Consider the following 23,720-nt stretch of genomic DNA (forward strand, 5'->3'; position numbering starts at 1 on the left):
ATTCTTAAAGCCTTCCTTCATCCTTGACATGGTCTTATGAAAGAAAGCCATTATACGGTGATTTACTATCATTAGAAAAACAGGACTGAAAGACAGGAAGAAGTGCTTACGTAAGTAAATTGTCTGCATTTAAACCAATCAGCACTTTCAAACTCCCTGATACAAAAGATGTAAATATATATATATATATGTATATTTTTTTATTTTTTTTAAAGATTGTTCCAACCCTCCCAGTGAAAGGCTTCCTCCTCTTTAATCCTCTCCCCTTCCCCACAAAGTAGTTAAGTAGCTGTGCAGTCTTACCTTAAGCAGAGCTCGAGCAATAGCAATTCGCTGCTTCTGTCCACCTGGGGGAAAAAGTCAGTAAATTCATAGATGTAAATTCATCTCAGTAAAGTCAGTAAATTCATACTTTTAGCTGAAGGCCAGAACACAATTAGGCATGTGCAATTTAGGAGGGGAATAGAAATATAGGAAGTATTTGTTAATATTTATGGTGGGCTATGAGTTGCAGAAAAGACCGATTAACAAAAAATAATAGAATTTTGGCTTCACTCTGTAGCAGCAAGATTTTTTTTTTTTTTTTTTTGAATAAAATGAAAATGTACCTGAAAGTAGAATGCCTTTTTCTCCAACTACAGTGTCAAACCCTTTTGGAAAATCTCTGATGAAACTAGCAGCATTAGCTATTTCAGCAACTTTCTGAATCTCCTCTGCAGTCACTGTAGATGGATCCTCTGCACCATATGCAATATTCTCAGCAATAGAACAGGAGAATAGAATTGGTTCCTGAAAAATTCAAAAATGTGGCATATTTGTAATTACATGCACGTATTGTCTGTATTTCAAATAACATAAATCCCACTTAGAAGACCCAGCATTGTATGTATGCTAAAGTTAATCAATTTAAAAACAAAACAAAGAACAAAACAAACAAACAAAACAAAACACAAGAACAACATACAAACTAAACTCTCCTAACATCAAAATGGGTGGTTGAAAAAAAAGTTGTTTTTTTTTTTTTTTTTTTTAAAACTGACAAAACATGACATAGCCCTCAATTCATAATATTTGAGAAAGAATTCAGCAAGATCTATTCATCCAAACATCAGAAAATCTCCCTTCATGTTTTATTACATATCGTCATTTACAACAATACTGAATCTTCTCTTAGCTATCTCTACATAAATTTCATGGCATTTTGTGCATTTAATTAAAACTTAAAACAGAACAGAGGATTGTCATACAGGACAAGTGATGGGGAAATAGGAAAATGTCTGGAAGAAGGTAAGTCTGCTCTGGTATAACATGTAAGAAACATGCTATAGTCTGCAATCTACTGGTAACTCCAGCCTGGATAAAATCAAATATATACATTCAAAAAGAAAAATGTTAATATGTCCAAGGGAACATCATTTTTGCACAAAACCTTTTGGTGGCATTACTACATAAAGATGATGTTTTGAAAGGCAATGTATACCCAGTTACAGAATTGCATTTGCCAGGAAATTACACTGAGCACAGGTCATTTTTCATATGGTTGTGTAAAATATGATTGTGTAACTGCCATTAATACAAACCATGACTAAATGTTAAGTTTTGTGTTGCTCTCTTCAACAAATCATAGCAAACATCGAGGTACTCCAACCCATATAATTTGCAACAGTGTACTTCCCAGTCTCCATATGCACATTTTTCTTTTCAGCAGATAGTTTGCATCTCTAGAGTTAGACTACAGAAAAAACAGACTACAGAATAATAGGACTAGCTCTGAATACTTATTTTTAGAATAAAACATGCATAGCAACAGTTATGGTGAGAAGGAGGAGCTTTACTGTTTTCTCTGAGATGCAAGATTGCATACTACTAAAAACAAGAAAAGTGAGGCACCACAAGTTGCTTAGACAGAATTATTTCATTCACTTAGAATTTGTTTCTTCCTTACCTGACTTACTGTTCCAATCTTTGTCCTGAACCACAGTGGATTTAACTGACGAATATCAAAGCCATCAACAGTGATAGTACCTTAAAGTAAGAAACAGTAAAGTCAAGTGTGTTCTGACATGTACTGTAAAAGAGGCGGAAGGAACAGTTGAGAACAAAGACCCCTGGGGAATCACAAGCTGGCATCTTGTCAGGGCAGATCAGAAAGGCAAAGCTATGCAGGCACCACCACAAGGTAATCGCACACCCCAGAGGGAAGCACGCTACATCAGTGGGAGAGTCACAACAGGACCTCAGTGCAGGAGCCCTCCTTGTTTATTGGGTGTATCTAAGACACAAAGCATCATTCGTCAAGTGAGAGCAACACTCAGAACATACCTGAGATAGGATCGTACAGCCTCAGGAGAAGGGATACAATAGTCGATTTCCCGGTACCACTTGGGCCAACCAGAGCCATGACAGAGCCAGCCGGAATGGAAAGGCTGAAATCTTTGAAAATAGATGCTTCTGGACGTGTCGGATAGGCAAACTCTACGTTCTTGAACTCCAAAGCGCCTCTGAATGTGGCTTTGCCTAGTGTGATTCCCTCTATATGACAGAATTAAATAGAAACATTTGAACAGAAGTAAAAATCAGCTCAGACCTCCTAGACCTGCCTTACAGATACTCAGTAGAAAAATCTGTCTCCTCATTAAACCTAGGAATAGCTGCAAGCCACAACAGTGGCCCACGGGGATTATATTTCAGCCGTGATTGAATCAGTGTGGGGCACTGCTCACACCCGACTGCAATTTCAGGTTGCTCACCAGCAGTAAAGCCTTAGGCTGCTCCAGCAACAGGAATAATGTGCATCTTGCTAATATGTAACGACTAATGGTGTTCACTTCTAGTACAATCTGAAATTTTAAACATATTACAAGCAATTTACATTTGTCAATGACAAGTAATGAAATAAAATGACACACTGTTGAAGGCCAAAGTCCTGTTGCCATAGAAGAGATGCAAAAAGATAAACATTGCAAATCCCTTACTGGCCTCTCCCTGAGCCACAGTCACCTGAAATGCCCTTCCCTTTGGATAAGAGCGTTCACTCTGCACTACCCGCTAATTGCTTAGCATTTAGGCAAAAGCTGTCACTAGAACAAAACTGTTGCTAGGTTTGTGCATAAATGGCTATTTTTACAACTTGTATTTTTATAAATTGGAAAATATAATAAACTATAGACAAGAGAGGATTCAAAAGTCCAGAATTGTAATTCTTACGCAACAGTTTGCAGAAAGCAAGGTTTCAGTTTGTGAAACACCATAACAAACCAGCATGAATGAATGATTGCCAAAGTTAAATAAAAGGAACTTCTTTCTGGAACACAACATTTGACTTGACAATTATCTTAAAACACTATCACAGTACCGGAAATGCATAAAAGTAGATAAAGAAATACAATTTCTTCAAGCCCAGGTATATCCCAACAAGACATATCCATACAAAGTCAGCTAATTTGACAGTGGTGCAGCATTATCAACAGATAGCTTCACTCGAAGTTCCTGCCAGTTTTGGGAAAACTGGCAGCACCAGAGCAATACCCAAGAAGTGTTCAGCTAAAGCCACATCACCCCTGACCTTTCATTGTTTTCAGATGTAACCCCCAAGTAGCCACAGCAGATGGTAGCACATGCCTGTTTGGTTAAACAGGTAACTGGGAGAGGGAGATGGAGAGGGAACACAGACACCAATCGCTAGCAGTCAAGATTTTGCTAGGGCAAGCCATTTCGACTGCTTTTCTTTCTCCCAGATTGCTTCCTCTTCCCCAGCCTTTAGGCTTTCAGTTTAATGGTAGCAGCACAGAAATGGCAAAGGCAAGCACATGCAATTTTAGACTCCTTCCTAGACTTTAATCTATGGACATACACACAGTAACTTGTTTGCTACCTGAAGCACAACAACCCATAAACCCTTCACTGGGAAAAGAAATGCATTTGCTAAATCCCCTGCTAGCAGCCAAATTCTTACTATGTCAAAGCAACAAGTAATCACTTATCTTTATTCTCAGTTCCAGTTTATTACATGGCCTGCAACACAGGAAGTCTGGTACCACAAGTCCTTCCTCTAAATATTACTTGTAAAAACATCTAAAAGCTATATGCAGGATTGTGCTTGATTTATGTTTGGATTATAGAGATGGGGGAAAGAAAGACATTATCATCAGTTCTTGAAATATTTGTTGTCACCAGAAAAAAAAAAATATTGAATTCAGTGAAAATAAAACCTAAGCAGCCAAGAGAGAGATATATAAACTATAATTGTTTCTTGAGACAAAGGTTCATATCTTTTCTTAGGTATTTAGTTTATAGTAAAAAGAAACTTAAAAGAAATTTTCTGTAAGCCTATGCAACGTGGATACCTGAAACTTTGTCCAATTTATTTTCACTCTATACAATAAATATCATTTTCTGGATGAAAACAAATGGTATAATTAAACAATTCAATACCTTCGGGGGAAAGCCAACTTCTTCCCCATTACTACTGCTTACTCTGCCCTGACGCCACCATAAAGATGAAGACTACCGAAATAATCCATATTTAAAAAAAATAAAAAAAAAAATCATGTCCAAATGATGATGAAATCAACAGTTGCACTACATCTGTATAGGGCACAGCACACTGCAGTGCAACACTGGATAATACTCTGACATAGCACAAGTTTAAGGTAACTTCCTTGGTTAAGACAAGAATGTCTAGTTTCATTAGCCAGTTGGTGGTTACCTCGTGGACCAATGGGTTTTATTTTAAGTCTTTACCTCCCCTCCATCCACTGGAGACAATAGTACTTTTAATTGCCTAAGTAAGGCCTATATGCACTGAAAAGCATCCTACAGACACAGGCTTGCAGCTGCAAAGAGAAATAAGACAAAGGCCAGACTGCGCCTTGGTGTCAGTCAAATTAAGAACCCAGTAATTCCAGCACAGGGAGACAGAAACTGAAAAAAAAATATTGAAGCTTAGTATTTCAAAAATACCCCTCTGTATCAACCAACTCAAAGATAAAACTCAGTTCCCTAAACCACACATGGCTCACTCAAAAGTTCTGTTAGGTCTGTTGAATGTTCTTTTCTCCTCTTCCTCTTATGCCAGCCCCTACAGTTTCCAAATTAAAATTTTCAGATAAAGATTAGAGAGTAACTACAGTGCTGACGGCTCACCTAGACTCTACTATATTGCGTTTGTTATTAGCATGCAGAGCTGGACAAAACTTGCGTACGATTTCTGCTTAATGGGATGCAGCTGATGAAAGAAAACAGCAATATCACACAGAAATTATCTTCTACAAGCAGCTTAGTGAACTACTTTGAAACAGGCAAATGCTGTTTATACACTGGAGGGCATTGCATGGCTTCTAAAAAATAGAGCCGTCAATTAAGTGTTGCTGACAAAAAAAAAAAAATTACAAGGGCAAAAAGGCAGGTTTATAGATGGTGTTTGCATATCTTCTTTTGGGAATTTGACAACTACATCAGCAAGCTATTCCTCTATAAAATCTAACACCTCTCAAAGGTGAGCACCTTTTTCTGTAAACCTACTGATAAAAACAGATGTGATTTCAGACACGCAAACCTATCTTTAGGCGTAAAGCAGCCCACAAAAAGTCAGATGTGAATGACTGATTTGTCACAAAAATTGTTTTTCTTCACACTTCCAGCAATGTCAAGGACATCAAGGACATTACCTCCCCTTCAAAACTTTTTTGTTCATGGCTTAGAGCACTGCAATTATATCAAAAAACACTATGCCCGTGTAATCAGGTCCAACACCATGCACGCCAGGCAAGGGAACTGCCTGGTATGGAAAGCTGCTCACGCACAGAGACCCATAACTCCCCTACCCATGGGTGAATTAGGCAAACCATGTGCTAGAATGGCTCCTTCCTCCTCTAAAGAAGAGGGAAACGTGGGCGGTGGTACTCGGAGGAGAGGGCCGTAAATTATTCCACAAGTCACAATTGCTGTACCTGTACACCCTACACTCTCCCAAGAAGGACTTTCCATCTCCGCTCCCTTCCTTCTTTTCATTCCCTAGTCATACCTTAGCCCCCCTACAGCAGAAAAGCTAGAAGTTCGGTTTGGCACGCTGCTCAAGGGCCTCAAACACTCTGTGCCTGCAAGTTGTGCTTTTCAAATTGACACGTATTACCACGGAACCATTTTCACTGGATTGATATGAATGGTTTGCATAAACTTGATATACTCTTAATGAAAAATACCTGGTTTTGAAAGCTTCTTTTTTCAGACTGCTAATTTCTTAGCCATTAGAGATGCGCATGGTAAGCCTTTTAGTGAAAATAGGAAATACAGCCATCTCAAACAGAGCTCCTCCCTTCTTTTTCTTCCTTCCACTCTTAACTCTAAAGCTGATCCAAGAGAAAGCGGTGCTGACATCAAAGCAAGGAGCTAGAAATGAGCATGTCCTCAGTCACAGAACTCTCAAAGTAATATATTTAAAAGCATATCCTGAATCAGTTAAAAAGGAAGAAAACAAAACAAAAGAAATTTTGAGCTCAATTAAAGGAAATTTTCATCATGTTTCATAGTTAGGAAAAGGCAGAAAAGTTACCATTGTATCTTGTTTGTTTCTGAAAAATTTAAGTTAATACTACCTTTAAATATTACACACCTCTTTCTGAAGTACAGAGGAAAGTCAACCTATCAACAATAACGAACCAAGGACCCACCATTAAATGGAAGTTGGGGCTTCCTCTCAATAAGTTCCCATAGACGTCCACCAGCACCTAATCCTTTCATTAGTTCAGAATAAAAGGAACTTAGACCTAAACAAAATCAGAAGAGAATTATGAATGGAAGACATTAGGAGACATTAACTTTGTGTTACATCAACATTAAAGCATCGGAAACACATAGGGGATTCTCTTACTCCAATACATTATCAGACTTGTTGATTTTAATCCTACCTAGTCTCACTTGAGAGCTACCAACAACCCTTATTCACCATTTTTTATATCTTTAAAAAAAAATCAAAGGAAACAAATTGAAGTTAAAACATCAAAGCTTGTGTCTATTCAAAAGCAAAGCATGCTTTGCAGAGCACTATCTGAAAGGTGGCCGCACAAGGCACTAGGCTTGGCGAGAAGCTGTCTGCTTGGAAGAAAAACCCAAAGCTTCTGCAGTCTATAGCACAGCATGGAGGAGAAGGCATGAGTCTCACAAAGCCCCTTGAAACTGAGACACACAGGCTTGCAAATTCACAACCACTCATAAGGAAAAAAAAAAAAAAAAAAAAGATCGTATAATATGGACAGCAAATACTAATTAGAAAATGTTTTCAATTTTCACCACCTGTCTTCAGCGTTTGGTAGAAAACACAGTAAACTGTTGTAAACAGAAAACACAGCAAACAAAAAAGGGGGCAATGTTCCAGATTATACAATGAACTTCACAGCTCACTGCATGAACTCCTGTATGTACTGATGATGGCATATACCAAGCAAACTTGGTGCTCAGCAGATTTCTGTTTGTAGGTGTCAAGGAGGGCAGGTACCTTGTGGCACGACAGCTTTACTTCAGAGTCCCCATGATGTACGTAATGGAGGGACTGGACTGCACAGAGCTCGCAGCTGACAATGGCACAGCTGAGAGCCTCTGGGTAAGTAGTAAGGGACAAGCAAATGAAGTGGATGTTGTGGGAGTCTGTAGGTTACCCAGCCAGGATGATAACACCGATGATTTATTCTTCAAGGACCTGCCACCAAAACTTCAACCTTGAATATGGGGAGAGCACTTCAGGTTGCCCAGGGAACTAGTTAGTAGGATTCCCTGGGAAACTGATCTGAAGGCATTGGGGTCTATCAGTGCTGGTCAATTAATAAGTACCACCTCTTCAGTGCATAGGAATAGGCAGTTCCAAAATGCTGGAAGCCAAGCAGCTGGGGCAAAAGGTTGATTTGGCTGAGCAGAGATATTCTTCTAGAGCTCAGGCAGAAAAAGAAAGCGTACAGCCACTGGAATTGAGGTAGGAAGACTACAGCATTGCTGTTTGCCATTGTAGGGAGAAAATTCAAGCAGCCAAAGCTCAATTTCGGTTGAAACTAGCAAGTACTTGCAGGGGATAATATAAAGGACTTTTTAAAGCACGTTAACAGGCAGAGCCCTGAGTTGGACTTAACAGTCCTTGTGGGTTCCTTCCAACTCAGGATATTCTATGACTCTGAGAATGAGCTCTGTGCAGAACTATATTCCACAAGCACAGAAGGTCCATGGTTGGAAAGGACCTCTGAAGGTCATCTAGTCCAAACCTCCAGCCAAGCAGGATCACCTACAGCACATTGCGCAGAAGGGTGTCCAGGCAGGTTTTGAATATCTCCCGAGGAGACTCCAAAGCCTCTCTGGGCAACCTGCTCCAGTGCTCTGTCACCCTCACAGCACAGCAATGCCCCCTCATATTCAGACAGAACCTCCTGTGCTTCAGTTTGTGCCTGTTGCCTCTCATCCTGTCACTGGGCACAACTGGAAAGAGACTGGCTCTATCTTCTTGACCCCCTCCATTCAGATATTTATGCACATTGATGAGGTCTCCCCCCAGTCTTCCCTTTTGCAGGCTAAACAGGCCCCATTCTCTCAGCCTGTCCTTGTACAACAGGTACTCCGGTACTCTAATCATCTTTGTAGCTCTCCTCTGGACTCGCTCCAGTAGTTCTATGCCCCTGTTGTACTGGGGAGACCAGAACTGGACACAAAATAATCTTAAGTAGAATTTAAAAATATGTTTTTATTGCAGATATTAGCCAAACATATTTTTTAGTGTGTCTAACACTATTTTTGTATCTTTAATATTAATTTTTCCCACGTTTTCAAAGTGCCAGGTATCTGTTTGTTGACCAAACTTGAATGATTCAAACAGAAGATAGGGGTTTTGGTGGTTGGAATGGGTGCCACAGCGACTTTGATATCCACGGAAGCAGGTTTTGTGAATTTTGCCTTCAGGCACATCTTTGTGCTTCCCACGATATCAGGCTTTGTCTTAGAAAATAGGAGTTCAGATGAGCTGCGCTGCCCTGCCAATCTATCAGAAGCAACACTCATTCTGAAGAAGAGCCCTTCCAATCAGTTATCAGGCTTCAAAGTACCTTATCTTCGTTTTTGCCTGCATGCAGGAGTGAAGACTGCTCTCTCAAAGAGATGAACAGTTTGTTTCTGGGCCAGTAGATTACAGAGTCTGAGCTTCAGAAAGGAGTCAACCAGTAAGGTAAAACAAAAGGTTAGCACCAGAATGTAGTGTTCTGCTGGCATTTTGTTTACTTTTTCCAGCTCAAGACACTCTTTATACTGAGTTACAGGTAAATTCTACATGCCTAACTAGACTGTGTTTAACGCAGGAAACCATTTTAAAACAAATACTATTTCTTTACAAAACATGCCAAATATCTTAGTTTAGATCCAAAGAAAACAAGAGCAATATTTATCTATTGCATATCTACATTGATAAAAATAACCTCTGTATTCTTTTGGGAACATACAAAGCTTATATTAAGTTATAAATTATTATTTTCATTAACTCTTCATAAAAAAAAAGTATGGTTTCTTGGGAAGATCATTTTGAGAAGACGTTTTAAGCCAGATCTTTTAAGATCTTCTTCCCTCCCACCCCCATACTGACTGTAATGCTTTGATGTGAACAAAATCTAATTTCTTATTCCATACCTCCAATACTTATTCCAACCCAGAAGGCATACATAAGGAATGAAGAGAGTTCACCAACTGTCATGTAGGCATTGCCCATCAGTAATCCTCCTTTGTACAAGACTGAGAGGACAATTAAGTTTCCAGAAAGACCAGTCTAAGTAAAAACCAAAAAAAAAAAAAAAGAAAAAGTGAGATCTGTCACATACATCCTAAACTTCATCCTCTAAAATGTTGTTTCAGAACGTTCCTTCTAATAAAACAATTCCCATACTAAGTGTACATATAGTTTTGGAGTACTGAGTTAAATTCAAACAAAACCAACTCTAACCCCAAGCGAGCTGACAGCCCAACAGAACAGCCCAGCAGCACTACACTGTGCTATCCAACAAGTGTTCAAAGAACAACCCCACTGCCCCCTTAAAAAAAAAAAAAAAAAAGAACAACCTCATTCCTCGTGATGGAAAGGAATGCCAAACATTGGCATAATTCAAGGAGAAGAATTGATAGTCATCAGTTAAACTGCAGTTTTAAATGTTAAACAAATTCACTGCAAGCGGTATAGAAAAATGCAATCCCATCCCCCCTCCTCTACCCATGCACTCCCCACCTTCCTTGGCACGGATGCTTCATCAGGAAGCCAAAACTTTAAAACACCAAAGGTGGGGGAAAGGTTTCCACTGGTTTAGTTCCCTGAATCAAAGTTATGGGCTTAGATAAATAGCACCAAGGAAGGTGTGGGGCAGCAATTGAGGCTTAAACTTGCTTTATCCTACCACTTCATCTCAGGGTGCAGTTTCACAGCAATTTGGACTGATTTAAGTTCAGTATTCCCACAGTTCTATGGAGGTTCTATTTACACTCAATTCATTTATTTGCAGATTTGTAAGTATCCTCATGAATTTTAAAACAATTGATGCTTGGAATAGCGTGGTTGGTTTCTTTCATCAGGGCATACTTACTGCTCCAAAGAAGCCTGCCCGAGCTAGTGCCTCCTTTTTAGCCAACTGCAGCACATAATCAACTTTATTGGTGTATTTTGCCATTTCAGCCATTTCTTGCCCGAAGGCTCGAACTGTTCGTATGTTTCCAATACGCTCTTCAGCTAACTAGATAAAAGCGAAAACCAAAAATACACACAGACACACAATTTTGAAAGTTCATATTATAGAACATTTGAAAGTTAAGCCAGCAGCTCCAAATACTTTCCTTCGGATAACACTGGAAATTTTCTCATGCCCTCCTTGCAGTTATTTCTTGAAAAAATTCCACTCATTTAAACAAAGCAGCACTGGGAATTAATCTAACTACTAATGCCCCATTCCAGCTCAGTATTTTAACTTCTAACCAGCAAAGTAATAATTCTAAAATAACCTCAACTGTAACCAGTTAGACTAAGTTGTTAATAGACACTGTGATGGTCTGACAAAAAACAAGGCCCCTTTTGGAATTAAAAATAGGAGATTAAAATATAATTACTCTTCCACACCCCATTCAGCCTGAAGATTTGAATAGAACACTAACATTGCCTGTTCATGTGAGCTCCCACACCTGGTTTTCAGAGACATCAGCTTCATTTTGATACAGGATGAGGCAGATGAATAGAAGAGAGAATTGTTGTACTGCAGAGTCAATGTACGCGAGTCCTATGCAGGACGTTCCAAGTTTACAACAGCTGACAACTATTGCTATTTTACCTAGGAGTTTGATGGCTTCAAGCTCATAACCATAGTCCAAGAAAAGTCTTTGTCAAACCCAGGTACTAAATTACCCAGGGCTTCACAGATTGATTATTTTGACACTGTCACACAGCTCTAACCTAATCTCCTTATCCTCTCCACAATGCACATTTCTTAATTCTCAAGGCACATTAGGATGTATGGACAGTGGGTTTTTGTTTGTTTGTTTCCCCACCCCCCAAAGCACTGTTGTTTTTGAGATCAATGGATAAGTGTTAAAGTTTAGCTTTCATACTGTTCAGGTGCAAAACTACAGGCACGGCAGGCCTTAGGGCAACGAACAGTGCAATTATCTTCAGAATATCTGTAGCTGCAGAGATGCTAACTTCAAAGTTGCTCTAGTGTATTTAAGTTAGCTAGAAAGTATCTGTTACAAGATTACCTGTGTTGCTTCTGCAAGAGAATCTTGGGTCAGTTTAGTAAGTTTTCTCAAGTATCTTCCATAAATCACAGCCAGGACAGCCAGGGGTGGCACAATGCTCAGAACAAATGCAGCAAGGCTAGGAGACACAAAAAACTAGAAGAAAAAGGTATGTATCAGGGGTTTATGTTCAGAGTAAAAATAAACCACTTGGGTACTGAATTGCAACTTCCCTCACTAGTTTTCTGAAATTAGTAAGATTGTAATTTAGTGTTGCCATGCTTTCATTTATCATGTTTTATTTCTTCCAAGCAAAGTATCTATTCCTCCATAGCACTTGGGGAATGTATCCCATGGCTAGAACAAAGGATTAAAAGTCAAGTGGTCCAGCTTTCTCAGTGGTTCGCTGTGTGGGCTCAGCCAAGTGTCTCAACCTGCCAGTAAACAAGCCTACCAGGAAATCTCCTGGGAATGCTGAAAGACACAAGCTATTACATAGTTTCTAAGGTGCTGTCACAACTTTTAAATAAATGGTGTAATAAAGTTTGAGTAGAGAAACATCATACGGTTCTTTGGGGTACCTGAGGAACAGGTGGAGTCACCAGCACTTCTTGGCACTCATGAGCATAACGTGGAATAATGGATTTAATGTTGCAATACCTTATCACTCGTAACAGCAATCATCATTAAAGCTCCTAAGTAGATTCTTTTCATGATTTAACATTATATGTAATATGTTTTGACTTCATTTTGCTTTCTGTAATCAAACCAGACAAATCTCAAAAAAGAAATTCAAAATTGATTTGACAGGCTTTATAATTATTCTACAATAATCCCTCCTTCTAGGTAATCTTTTACAGTCTACTTTTTAAGACTGCATCATGGTAGCATTTTTCAGCAAGATGCCTTATATAAGGTTATTCTAGTTAATCTATGGTACGATAAACCTTAGACTCTATTGGCTTAGATAAAGACAGAAAACCAGAATTGTTATCAGCAACAAAGTATTAAAGCTTTAAAGCTTCATAATGGAAACTGTTACCCATTTCTAATAACATCAGTCTTAGAAGTTTTTGTTTATTTGTTTTGAGATTTTTTGCTCTCTGTTTTTATCCCTAGGTAGATGGCAGAAGTTACCATACTTTCATTTAAGGTAATTGCCACCAACTTATCTTCTCTCAAATAAGCACAACAAAACTCATACCACAGAAACCACCACTGGAAGTCAGATTTTTATGTAAACCAACTGACCACTGAGGAATATTAACTGATGCCCTGCACAGAAGTTTTTGCTAGCATGCTTCCTACCTAAATGTAGCAGCAAGGGACATGGTTTAGTGATGGGAGGCTGATAGTTGGTCTTCTTTAAGGTCTTTTCTAACTGAGATGATTCTAGGATCCTATTATATGATTCTATTATATATTTCATATATTCTGTATGTTCTTTATTGACAGATTAAAGCAGAAGGATTACCACTGATTAAAATCTTCCGCAGTAATTCGAAGTTCAGTGCTGTTCTTGCTCACGTAGGCTTTACCCAGAACCAACAAACTTCAATGACTTTCACATCAAGCCCCTCACACCTTATTCTATGGGAACATTATCACTTATTTTAATATCTTCTGTAAGAACAGAGTTCAATTATTTGTCTAAAATTTCACTTGATAAATTAGGGAAGCAAGAGTAGTTAATTTCAAAGCTTCGTTCTCCATATTTTGGCTCATGAATAAACATCAAGTGGCTATAGGCACACTACCTCTTGCAATGCTGTGCACAAAGGCTATTGTATGAGTTAATAACCAGTGAAATACACTTGGATCCAAGAACACACAACAGTTGCTGGACTGAATGGCATTCACACATTACCAAACAGAAGAGGAACAAAGATGAAACTGCAAGAAGCAACAAGCAAGGAGGAGACCACCCTACCATCATTCCAACCCCCACAGATGCCTGAGCTCCTGCTCTGAGCCCATCGGAAAGGTTTTCAGTCAGCGAACGGCCCAGAAGCGCTGTATCTGAAGATAAGCGGTTTATCAGCTCTCCCGTTCTGGTCTTGTCAAAGAAAGCAGTTTCTTGCTTCAGAATAGAGGAGAACAACGTTGTTCGCAAACGTTTCACAATTCTTTGTCCTGTCAGAAACAGAAGGCAGTCAAGCACGGCATACAAGACTTTACACACACCAGCCATATAGAAATTGCTGAACTCTACAACACCAAGCCAGTCACATTACAGTTTTAACACACCACTGGAGGGGGAGCTTTGAGGTATCACATAACAGTAAACAAAAATGAACAATTATTTCAGTGTGCTTATCTTTTCGCTATTCATTTACCTTTGATCTGGTAAGAAAAGCTACTGATTCCATGACAATTTCTTAGCCGGTGCCAAGAATTCATTTCAGATCGCTAGATATGCTGACTCTGTGAAAACCAGATAACGCACAGGTCCACTTCTTTGTTTTTACCTGCAGTCTGCATGAGGTAGACACGAGTAGCATTAGCAGCAGCACCGCATAAGAAGATTCCGCTCAGCAAGGCACACAGGCTGGAGAGGCTCTCTGTGAAGTCTTCGCTGGGATTCGTGTAAATAACATCAATAACTTTCCCCAGAAAGAAAGGGGCTGACATGGTAATGACACTGGAAACTGTCAGAAAGCCAACAGCAGCTGCAAACCAACATGGAAAGGGCAAGGAAAAAAGAGTGAATTTGCAAGATCGTTAATAATATATACAAAATACTTTTTCACTCAAAATTTCTATTAAGCCCTTAAGTGCCAGCACTAAATACTACATAATCAACATTCTTTTTTTTAGCACCCACTCTGAATGGGATATTTTAAGTCACTGTATAAACTAACTTAGGCAAGGCACATATTAAAATCCTGAAAACTTCTCTATATAATGACAGCCCTGGAATTGTTCCTTTTCTCTGACATTTCCCCTTACACTCGACAAAGCTAACTTTCTACATCTTATCCTGAGAGAGCCCAACAATTAGTAAGTTTTCTGTATCTCATACACAGTCCTTCACTCCAGTTTGGTTTGTATTCCATTATTCACGTTTATTACCGTATCATCATATTAAGGCTTCCAATAGTCTGAGAGAGCAATGGACTGAAGCAAAGATCCACCTGAGAACCATCTACACCATATGATTTTATTTGCAGTTATGTATGTTTTACTCTCGATAGGCAAAAATTAAAAATATATTTGTTTTGTTTTCCTCTTCACTATTGCTGGTCTAAAAGAAAAACAGCATCAGTACAAACAGAAGTCTGTTTGAATTCCTGTTGCAAGATCACCTGTGTAGCTGTTCGAAGTTGTGTCACAGTGTATGGAAACTGCACTGGGCCAAGACTTCGCCTTATGAACTTTATTCTGCAAAGGGCTTTCCTGAGCCAAAAACACAGCTTGATTCTGAGAAGGCAAGCCAAGCCTGAAAGGCTGAGAGCTAGAAAAAACTCCTCTTGATTGGAAACTGAACAAACCTGATATGAAAACCACTGAACCACAACAAACAACGCCATTTATACAGCATAATTTTCAAACAGCCAGCCCCACACTTAAAGCAACCATTCACGGGGCTACGATAAAGCTACTCGCAGATAACGTCTGTAAGGGCAAAAAGGATCTCTGTTGCAAATCCTGGAGCTGTCCCAGTTTTCCTTCCATTTTAATGAGCTTCTGTTATTGCTTTTATTATGACAAGAGCAGCGAGCCCCCAGCAGTGCACCGCTGTGAGCAGTATGCTTCACATCTGTCACGGAGGGTGTGATGCCCCTTACCACCTCCACACACGCAGGGAAAGCTTTGCTTCAGTTTTTACTTTAAGTGTAAATACAGCTGTGCACTTATGATGAAGAATTCAAGGTATAAAGAGCTGCATACCTGCCACCACCTGAAGCAAGTGCTTTAACTTGAAGCTACAGAAACTGTACAAAACCAGAGCAGAAGGAGAAAGACTGCTGCTGCAAACCTGTGTAAGCCATGACACAGACAAGTCTCATAAACATATTATTTAGTAGCTAAAGCTTCACACAAACAAGTGACCTTATTAGCAGGCTGGCTGCAGGGGTGTATTCAGGTTGTGAAGCAGCAGGGAAAAATCCAACAAGGCTGGGTCATCACCTGGCAGGAAAATACGCTCTATAAGACAGGGGAAGATGGTCAAAAGCATTGCTTTTACGGGCACAGTGCTGTGTAGCAGCTCAGTGTCCGTGAGTCCAGCCCTTTCCTCAGTTATGGATAAACTGGACAGCTACACACATCAATGTTCAGCCAAGGAAGAGGAGAGTGCAGCTACAAATCCTGTACGCCTGCCTAGCGGTACAGCATTCCTGGCTTGCATTTACCTTCAGCTCTTCTTCATTTAATGAACAGCACGGATTTCACTGTAATTACCTCCAGCAGCCTTACCCAAACTAAAAGTAAATACCAGTACCTAACGCAAACTGAAGACTACTAAACGACTGCAATATTCAAGTGTCAAAAATATATGGGAACAATGCAGCCCTGAAAATGAAGGCTCGCACGATCCAGATTGTTATTTTTAATTTTCCCCTTCAGCAGTATGCACGTCTACAGCAATTTAATCACAAATCACACACAAAATGAGGTTCCATAATTGAAACTCTCACTTTGATTACACCAGCAGAATAACTAGAAAATTGCACGGATGCCAAGCTGTTCATCTTTTTTTTTTTTTTTTTAAACTGTTGACTAATTAAAGAAAAAGTAATCAGCAAGCAGTCCTATCTCCCCGCTCAAAGAAGAGCTGTCACTATGATAAGTGGCTAAAGGGAGGAGTATGGGAGGAGTAAAGGGAGGTGTTCGGCAAGCAGATAGGAAGACACTTCGGTGACACTGGAGGCTGTCAGTGACAGAAAAAAAGGTCAGAGTAAACTTCTAGTATTCATTTCACACAGCCTACTCTGTTAGCTAGAAGGCTGTGTCAAATGAAATGGTGCATTCATGAAAATAATATATATATATACATATATATATGTATAAATACAGATATATTTAGAGTAAATCAATTTTGCAGGCTATGAGAAGAAAACAGAGAAAATGTGAAGCAAATCAATGGGACTTACAAACCTGGGACTATGTCAGATTGACAGCAGAGGCAAAGACAAGGTGACCTGGCTCCAGGAGTGGCTGAGAAGTCCTGCTGGAAATCTTAAACAAACATTTTGCTTGTCTGCCTGCACAGAAGCCTAGCTGGCTGTGCAAAGTGATGCCTTTATCGCTGCAGAGATCAGCGTGCTCTCTATTAAAGCTAAAGTGGGCTTGCTTGTTGACAGCAGATCTGCAACTTCATTTCACTAGACACAGCTCTTGCTGCTCTTGGCGCAGAGGACAGGCCACCAACCGATAAACTGGGGCATTTACAAGCAGTAACTAGCCAGAGCTATCAGAAGTCTCTCTTCAGAACAGGGACAGAGTGACTCCGAAGGGTCATAATACCCATTTTCTACAAGCAGGAACACCACCAAGAGTGCTATGAAAAGCTCTAATTTCGCTGGTCCTTACCAGAGCATCCCTCTCACTGCATACAGTATGTGGAAGAGTACAAAGCAAAGAAACAGCCCTTCTCCCAGAAAGGCCTGCAAGCAATTTTATACACAGACACATCATGATTTGACCTCAGAAGAATTACGATCATTCAAGTTAATCAAGGGACAAAGGACATTAAAACAAGGTAATAATGAAGCTTGGCAACACATGTTGACACAGCAAATGGAGTACCTAGCTTTTCCTATTCAGTAAGGTTGTAGGTGTTACCTCCCAGAATATTTCATGCATTTTCCTGGTTTCATTTGAACATCAGAGCTGGCAGGACAGAGCTCTGGATTTGCAAGAGATGCTTTTCTACTAGAAACTGAGAATACTTGTCCTTTACTAGTTATCCGCACAGTTTTATTCCAGTACATATGGACTTTTTTAAGCTTAACAATGAATTTCCACAAATGTATTTGGAGTGGTGAATAAAATCTCCTATAATGCACACACACACAGAGATCAGGCTATTCGTTGTTATTTTAGAGTAGAAATACCCACTGATAAATGCCATGTTTGTTGGGTAGGTGAAGCCCGTTTCTGTTTGGGGAATCCTGGCCCACAAGGAATTTGTTTTGGATTATGCAGGAAGGCTGAATGGCTGTTATCAACACTGTGAAGAGGCAGTTCTGCAAATAATGATTTCAGGATAGAAGATCTTCTTCCAGAATTCACTGTCAGCAATTAAGGATTTTCTAATAGTCCTCCTTAGTTCGTTAAAGAATAACTCTAATACTGTTCTTGGGAGAAATACAGCATGTGTCTGACAGCACAGCTGTGTAGGACATATCCAGGACATTCTGGAAAGCTGCTAGCTCGCTTAGTGCAGGTGTGTTAATTCACAGGTGTGGCCAACATACTGAATCTTGCAAGTTACTATTTTCTGTGATGATTATGGGTTTTAGAAAAAATGCATAGGAGATTTCTAAAGACAGTCTGATGTGGTTGTTGGATCATTGGTGTTTTGTTTGTTTGGTGGTTTTTTTTTTTTGTTTTTTTTTTTTTTTTTAAGCACAAAAGGAACAGTTCAAGTTTCGGAATGACAAAGACTTTTTTTTTGGTGCACCAACAATACCATTGCACAACTTAAAATATCTTGAAGACAGCTCACGAAAAGGCCGGCATGCTGTGGGTCATCTGACTGACCAGGATGATACAACAACACTTTGGAGGAACTGTCAGAGAAAATTGCTGTGGAACAGCAATTAAATGAGATGTAATTTTGAAGGTACAGCCTGTCTCTCTTAGGGATAAGACCAGTGCCCAGGGTCTGAGGGGCACAGCGAGATAGATGCCAGTGCTGGAGAGAGCCCCCGAGTATCGGCTGGGTGCATCCCTTGTGCTCAGCACATTTACATGATGCAACCTAGGGAAGTCTATCATCTTGAAGAAAGCCTGCTCTTCGAGTCGTGACATGTTTGGGATTCACACAAATCACCCTCAGGAGCTCCTCACTGGACTGACCTGCCAGGAGCCCTTCGCCACAGAGCAAACGAAATAACAGCAAGCCTTTGCAGAGCAGGTTACGGGGGGTTGTCAGAAGAGCTTTCAGAGAAGATACTTAATGAGAGAGGCACAACACAGTGGTTTGAGGAAGCCCAAGCAAGGGAGGAGCAAGCAGGACTGCTGCTTTGCACAGGGGAGAAGGAGGAAGAGGCAGCAAGGCCCGCGGCCCTGAAGGCCCAAGCACAGCTGTGCAAAGCCTGCGCCCGAGAGCAATGAGGGAGGCTGGACTCGGACGGACTCCACTATAAGGAAACGCCTGCACTTTCTTTCAAGAAGCACGGTATCTCTGTTTTACAATGGGTTGTTATCAACACGCCCAGTACCACAAGCTGGTCCCTGAAGACACTCGCAGAGAGCCTGTCACAAACAGGCCTCCCCACAGCTTTCTGCCACTGTGGAAAACCTTTGCAACCCCCACACAAAGCGTAAAAGTGCACACACAAAATGTAAAAACCCCCACACAAAGTGTAAAAGCAATTACTTTGCTGGGGCTAGGAGGGAGGAAAAGCTTATTATCCTATCAAAACCCACTACAAAGGGATGGCCCATTTATTTACCCAGCCAGAATCCCCTGTATGTTCTCAGCACCTTCCCTGGCTGTTATTTCAGGATGCTGGACCTGTCTGTAGTTCAGGTAGAGCAGAAGCACAGAGTTTACTCAGAAAAGTAGGAAAGCATTAGAAGTTTCTGTGTATTTACCACAATACGTTAAAATAGCTTAAACAACTAATTATGGGCTCACAGTGTTTAATCAGAGATATTTAAAAACCAGACTTCCTTCCAATAAGAAAGTATTTAAAGCTTCTATTTTATTTTCTCATGATATTGATTTTCCTCAGCTATAAAAACCAGCCAAGCTTTTAACCACCAAATGTTGGAAAGTCACAAAATAACTCAAGGTTTTCAGGAGAAGTATTTTTTTTTAATTTACCTTTGACATGTTTAAAAATAAAGCACTTATCTCTTTCATATTCATCTTGTGTAGAAGATGGTTTTACGTCAGACCAACCTAGCAATTATTCCTTCTATCTTCACAGTTCCCTCAAACAGAGAGTGCAGCAAAAACATTTCCCATAGAAACAAAGTCCCAAGCCCCTCATTGATGAGGGCGGTCAGCAGTTAGTGTTTCTGCAATGTCCTGGTGAAATAGCTTCACCAACAGTTCACCACCAACTTAAGATAAGGAACTGTCACCAACCGGCCAAAGAAATGGATTTTTTTTGTGTGTGTGATAAAGCTACAAGGCTGCTCAAATCTTTTCTTAAAGCTTAATAACAAACACCAACAAAAATCAGAAAAAAAGCTGGGAGGAGAGGGAATTCAGCGTCTTTGATTTCTACAAAAGGCACACGGCACATGAGAAAACAATCAGCACGTTACCCTTATAAGTACCATACATACATTAATTACAATTTTAAAACCACAAGAATTGCCTTCAGAAAATTCAAGTTAAGGTGCGATTGTTGAGTTGCTTTTACACAAGCAGAACTGCTTTACAGTAATGAAATGTAGTACTAAAAAACAGTGGCCGCTTACGTGGACTTGGGAAGTAAACCTAAATTTTGGCCAGGAATGTCCTAGCTACTGGGTGGCAGCACGAAACAGCAAGATTTACAAGCATGGGGTTCAATCCAAGTTCCAAAGAGAAGGGCGTTCTGGTGCCTGTCAGCCTTGGCTCCCACCAGCTTCCTTCCTGTTATGCACACTACAGAATTAATTTGACTCGCCATCAAGGTTTTAGCGAGTGCAGGAAAACTGATTTGTTTCAAAGTCTTTTAGTTAATTTTTCAGTGGAGAGGCAAAAATATATCTTTAAAACAGTGCATGGATTGCCTGCTGGCGTTCAAAATCACGCTGCAAAACTTGGAAGAGCAAAAGTTTCAAAATTTAACCGAGTGTTACTACAAGCTAAATACGTATTATTTGCCTGATTTCATTTCCTAAAATAACTAAAAATGTAAGTTATCAAAGATACTCCTACTCAAGTACTTGACAAAAAAAAATCATCTTGTAAGTATTAATAACTAGAAGTCTGGTCTTCCAGTAGTAATACTGGGAACTGATGCGCTCCACATTTCTATCTGCATTCTGTACAAAAATTAAAATAAAATAAAAAGTCAAGTTGCTCACTACTCCAATCAAATGAACTAGTAAATTATTCAAATAGTTTCTGAACTACATAACAAAGAAACGTAAAAACTTAAGGTACTCTTAGGTAAAATACTTTGATCCTATTTTTTTTTTTAAATCGCCTTTCTTTAAGAATTGTTTTTTCTAGCGATTTATTCCTAATTAAAAATTACAAAAGGAAAAATTACAGCAATTCAAGTATTCCTCGTTCAAGTATGAGAAAGTGCATCGCCTGGCATAACTTCAAAGTACAGAAAAACCAGATTACGAACAAGGCAGCGTTCCTCTGATTTCATGGCAACCCTAACTCATAGGGTTGTTAAAAAGATGCCCAAAATTCTAAAATGAAACTTAGAAAATAACATTTCGTGCACATCTTTAAAGAAGACCTGAGTACAAACCAAACCTTCTTTCTTCGATTCAGTCTGTGTTATACAGGAAAAGGGCACACTTTGCTGCTGGATTAAAAATTTCAGAATTTCTTGTGCTTACCCTGCAGTTCAATAGAGCCATTGTTTACTTGGCGTGCGGTTTGGATGAAGCGCAACAGACAGATTCTCACAGGGAGAAACAAGGAGGTGGGAAGAAATGAAAAGGATAGTTTTGAGAAGGCATTTCTGTGGCCTCGCAAACAGTGGGATTTAGTAATTTCAGCAATGGCTATATCCTGCTCCCTGGGAACCGAGTTTAGCTGAAGACACCGGTTTACCTGACTGACTGCACAACATTAGATGGAGAATTCTTGAAATGACTCTCCACCTTTGTTAAATCTGGGAGGTATTACAGAATTTAAAAACTCGTAATTTCACTGCACAAAAATGTAGCCACTAATGGAGTAAATTCCCATTGTAGTATTTAGTCATCTTTTTACCCCTGTTAGTAAGAACTACGATATTTAACAGACATGTCCTGTGTAAACTCTAGCCAGCTCTAGGAGTAACTGAGGATGAAAGATAGGATGTATCACACTGAGATAAGTGTGTGTGTGTATTTTTGGCAGGACGACATTTGGTAATTTTCACTTCTGTTTTCCCTTCTAATGGACCCTGGAGGGCCAGAACCTCCTTCTGGGAAGGAAGCATTGCAGGGGGTGCTGCATGCCAGTGCACAGCAACTCCTGGCCAGAGCACGTCACTTCTTCCTCAGCCCAAAGACAGGGAAGAGGCCATGTGTAAAACAAGATGAAAACACCTCCTCTGGTGCCAGCCAGGGCAGGTCACCTTCCCCTTTGCCTCTGCACCTGCTCAGCTGACACCACATCCCCCCTGCACCCACCCAGGTGAACCTAGTCTTGCACAAGCTGCTCTTCCTCACAAATCATCCTCCTCTGCTCCCTAGCCCTGATATTAATGTGAGGGCTCCATCTTCCGTGACTGTGAACATGAAGGAGCAATGACAGGGAGCAGCACATCACAGCTACCTGCTACCACAGGAGAGGTACGCGACTCCACGGGGCAATGCCACAAGCCTCTGCTACCAGCCACAGGCTGCGTAACCTGCAGAAGGTCTGGAAGAGCTCAACTTTCTTGCAAAACAACACTGCACCTGTAAGCTTCTTAGGAGATCCCATTGCATTTGTTACATGGGCTGGAGGAGGAAATTAAATGTTTCACCCTAGATTCATTGTCTCGCACTGTGAAACCATTAACCTTTCTCTTTCCTTAGAGAACAGAGGTAAAGATGCTGAGTTTGTAAGGACTAGTGTTGTAGTACAGAGATATTACAGGAACAGGAGAAAACGTATTTTAACATATTTTAGATACAACACACATATGTGATTTCCCTACAACCACCTACAATAGCATTTTTACACATACTTTTTATTCCTGCTCTCTGAAATAACCTAAGGTACCTTCCTTGTTTGCTTTTCCATCTTCCCACTCTATTACAACTTAACAACAGAAGTTTTGCTTAATTAATGTGTCAATAAGGAAGAAAAATTTTACACAAACTCACTTTGTTCCCAGAATGAAGACAAATAAAAAAGTAGTTATTTCTTTTGCATGTGTCCCCCACCCCACTCTCATGAATTAGTATTATCAGGTTATTATTATTATTATTATTATTTTAATAATTCAGGCCATTTTGTTATCTCAAAAGATAAAACTGCATGTAGCTGATTTTCAGTAACTGTGACAGTCAATTTACTTAGATAAAAACACCAGGATACTGCACAGGTGATGGACACTTAGCCCTATTTTAGAACACAATTGCACACTATTGTACCTAACTGTAAACTGAGTTCTCAGCTCTAAGCCCCTGAATCCTAAAACCCTTCTTTAAAGCAACTGGTCTCTTTGTTTTTGTAGGCTGTGCATGGAAACAAATAAGAACCTCACTGAAAGTCAGCAGGCAATCTCTGATCAATTCTTCACCAGAATCTGAATAGGCTGGACATCAGTTACTGGCAAAGGGATTTTAACTTTTAGTTCATAAGCCAGCAAAGAAAAATAACTGTGAGGAAGGCTGAAGCCTTACTGCACACCACTTTTGCTCCCTCCATCCACCCATTTTTCCTTGCTTTCACTCCGCACACACAAGACAGCTGTGTTAGCTGCACGAAGCAGGCGCTCGTGGCACAGAAATACTACTATTTTTTAAACAATCCTTTGGATCCAAGTTATTTTGGCTGCGCTAACACGTCAAGAGGCTCTGTAGCTACACACTGTGAATAAAGACTCGCACAGGAGCATTTCCCACGCCGCACAGACACGTCTTCGAAGCAGCCTCCCCGCCGCCCCTCTTTGCTGCTACCAAATAAAGGTAAGGGAGAGGAAGGCCGCCTGTCC

At 40.0% G+C, this 23,720-nt stretch overlaps 1 protein-coding gene across 1 annotated transcript in view; it reads right to left on the reverse strand.

The window, feature by feature from the left end:
• Positions 1-23,720, reverse strand: part of ABCB10 (ATP binding cassette subfamily B member 10) — a 28,187-nt gene that overhangs the window by 3,545 nt on the left and 922 nt on the right. The window contains exons 2-11 of the mRNA XM_082757390.1: positions 14,202-14,402; positions 13,664-13,866; positions 11,755-11,889; positions 10,596-10,742; positions 9,655-9,790; positions 6,672-6,767; positions 2,323-2,532; positions 1,946-2,025; positions 609-789; positions 304-347 (exon numbers count right to left, since the gene is read on the reverse strand). Coding sequence (XP_082613516.1) covers positions 304-347; positions 609-789; positions 1,946-2,025; positions 2,323-2,532; positions 6,672-6,767; positions 9,655-9,790; positions 10,596-10,742; positions 11,755-11,889; positions 13,664-13,866; positions 14,202-14,402 — 1,433 coding nt within the window. The remainder of the gene's footprint in view (positions 1-303; positions 348-608; positions 790-1,945; positions 2,026-2,322; positions 2,533-6,671; positions 6,768-9,654; positions 9,791-10,595; positions 10,743-11,754; positions 11,890-13,663; positions 13,867-14,201; positions 14,403-23,720) is intronic.

The sequence above is a fragment of the Aythya marila genome (assembly GCF_965140915.1).
Source record: "Aythya marila genome assembly, chromosome: 3".
Lineage (NCBI taxonomy): Eukaryota > Metazoa > Chordata > Aves > Anseriformes > Anatidae > Aythya > Aythya marila.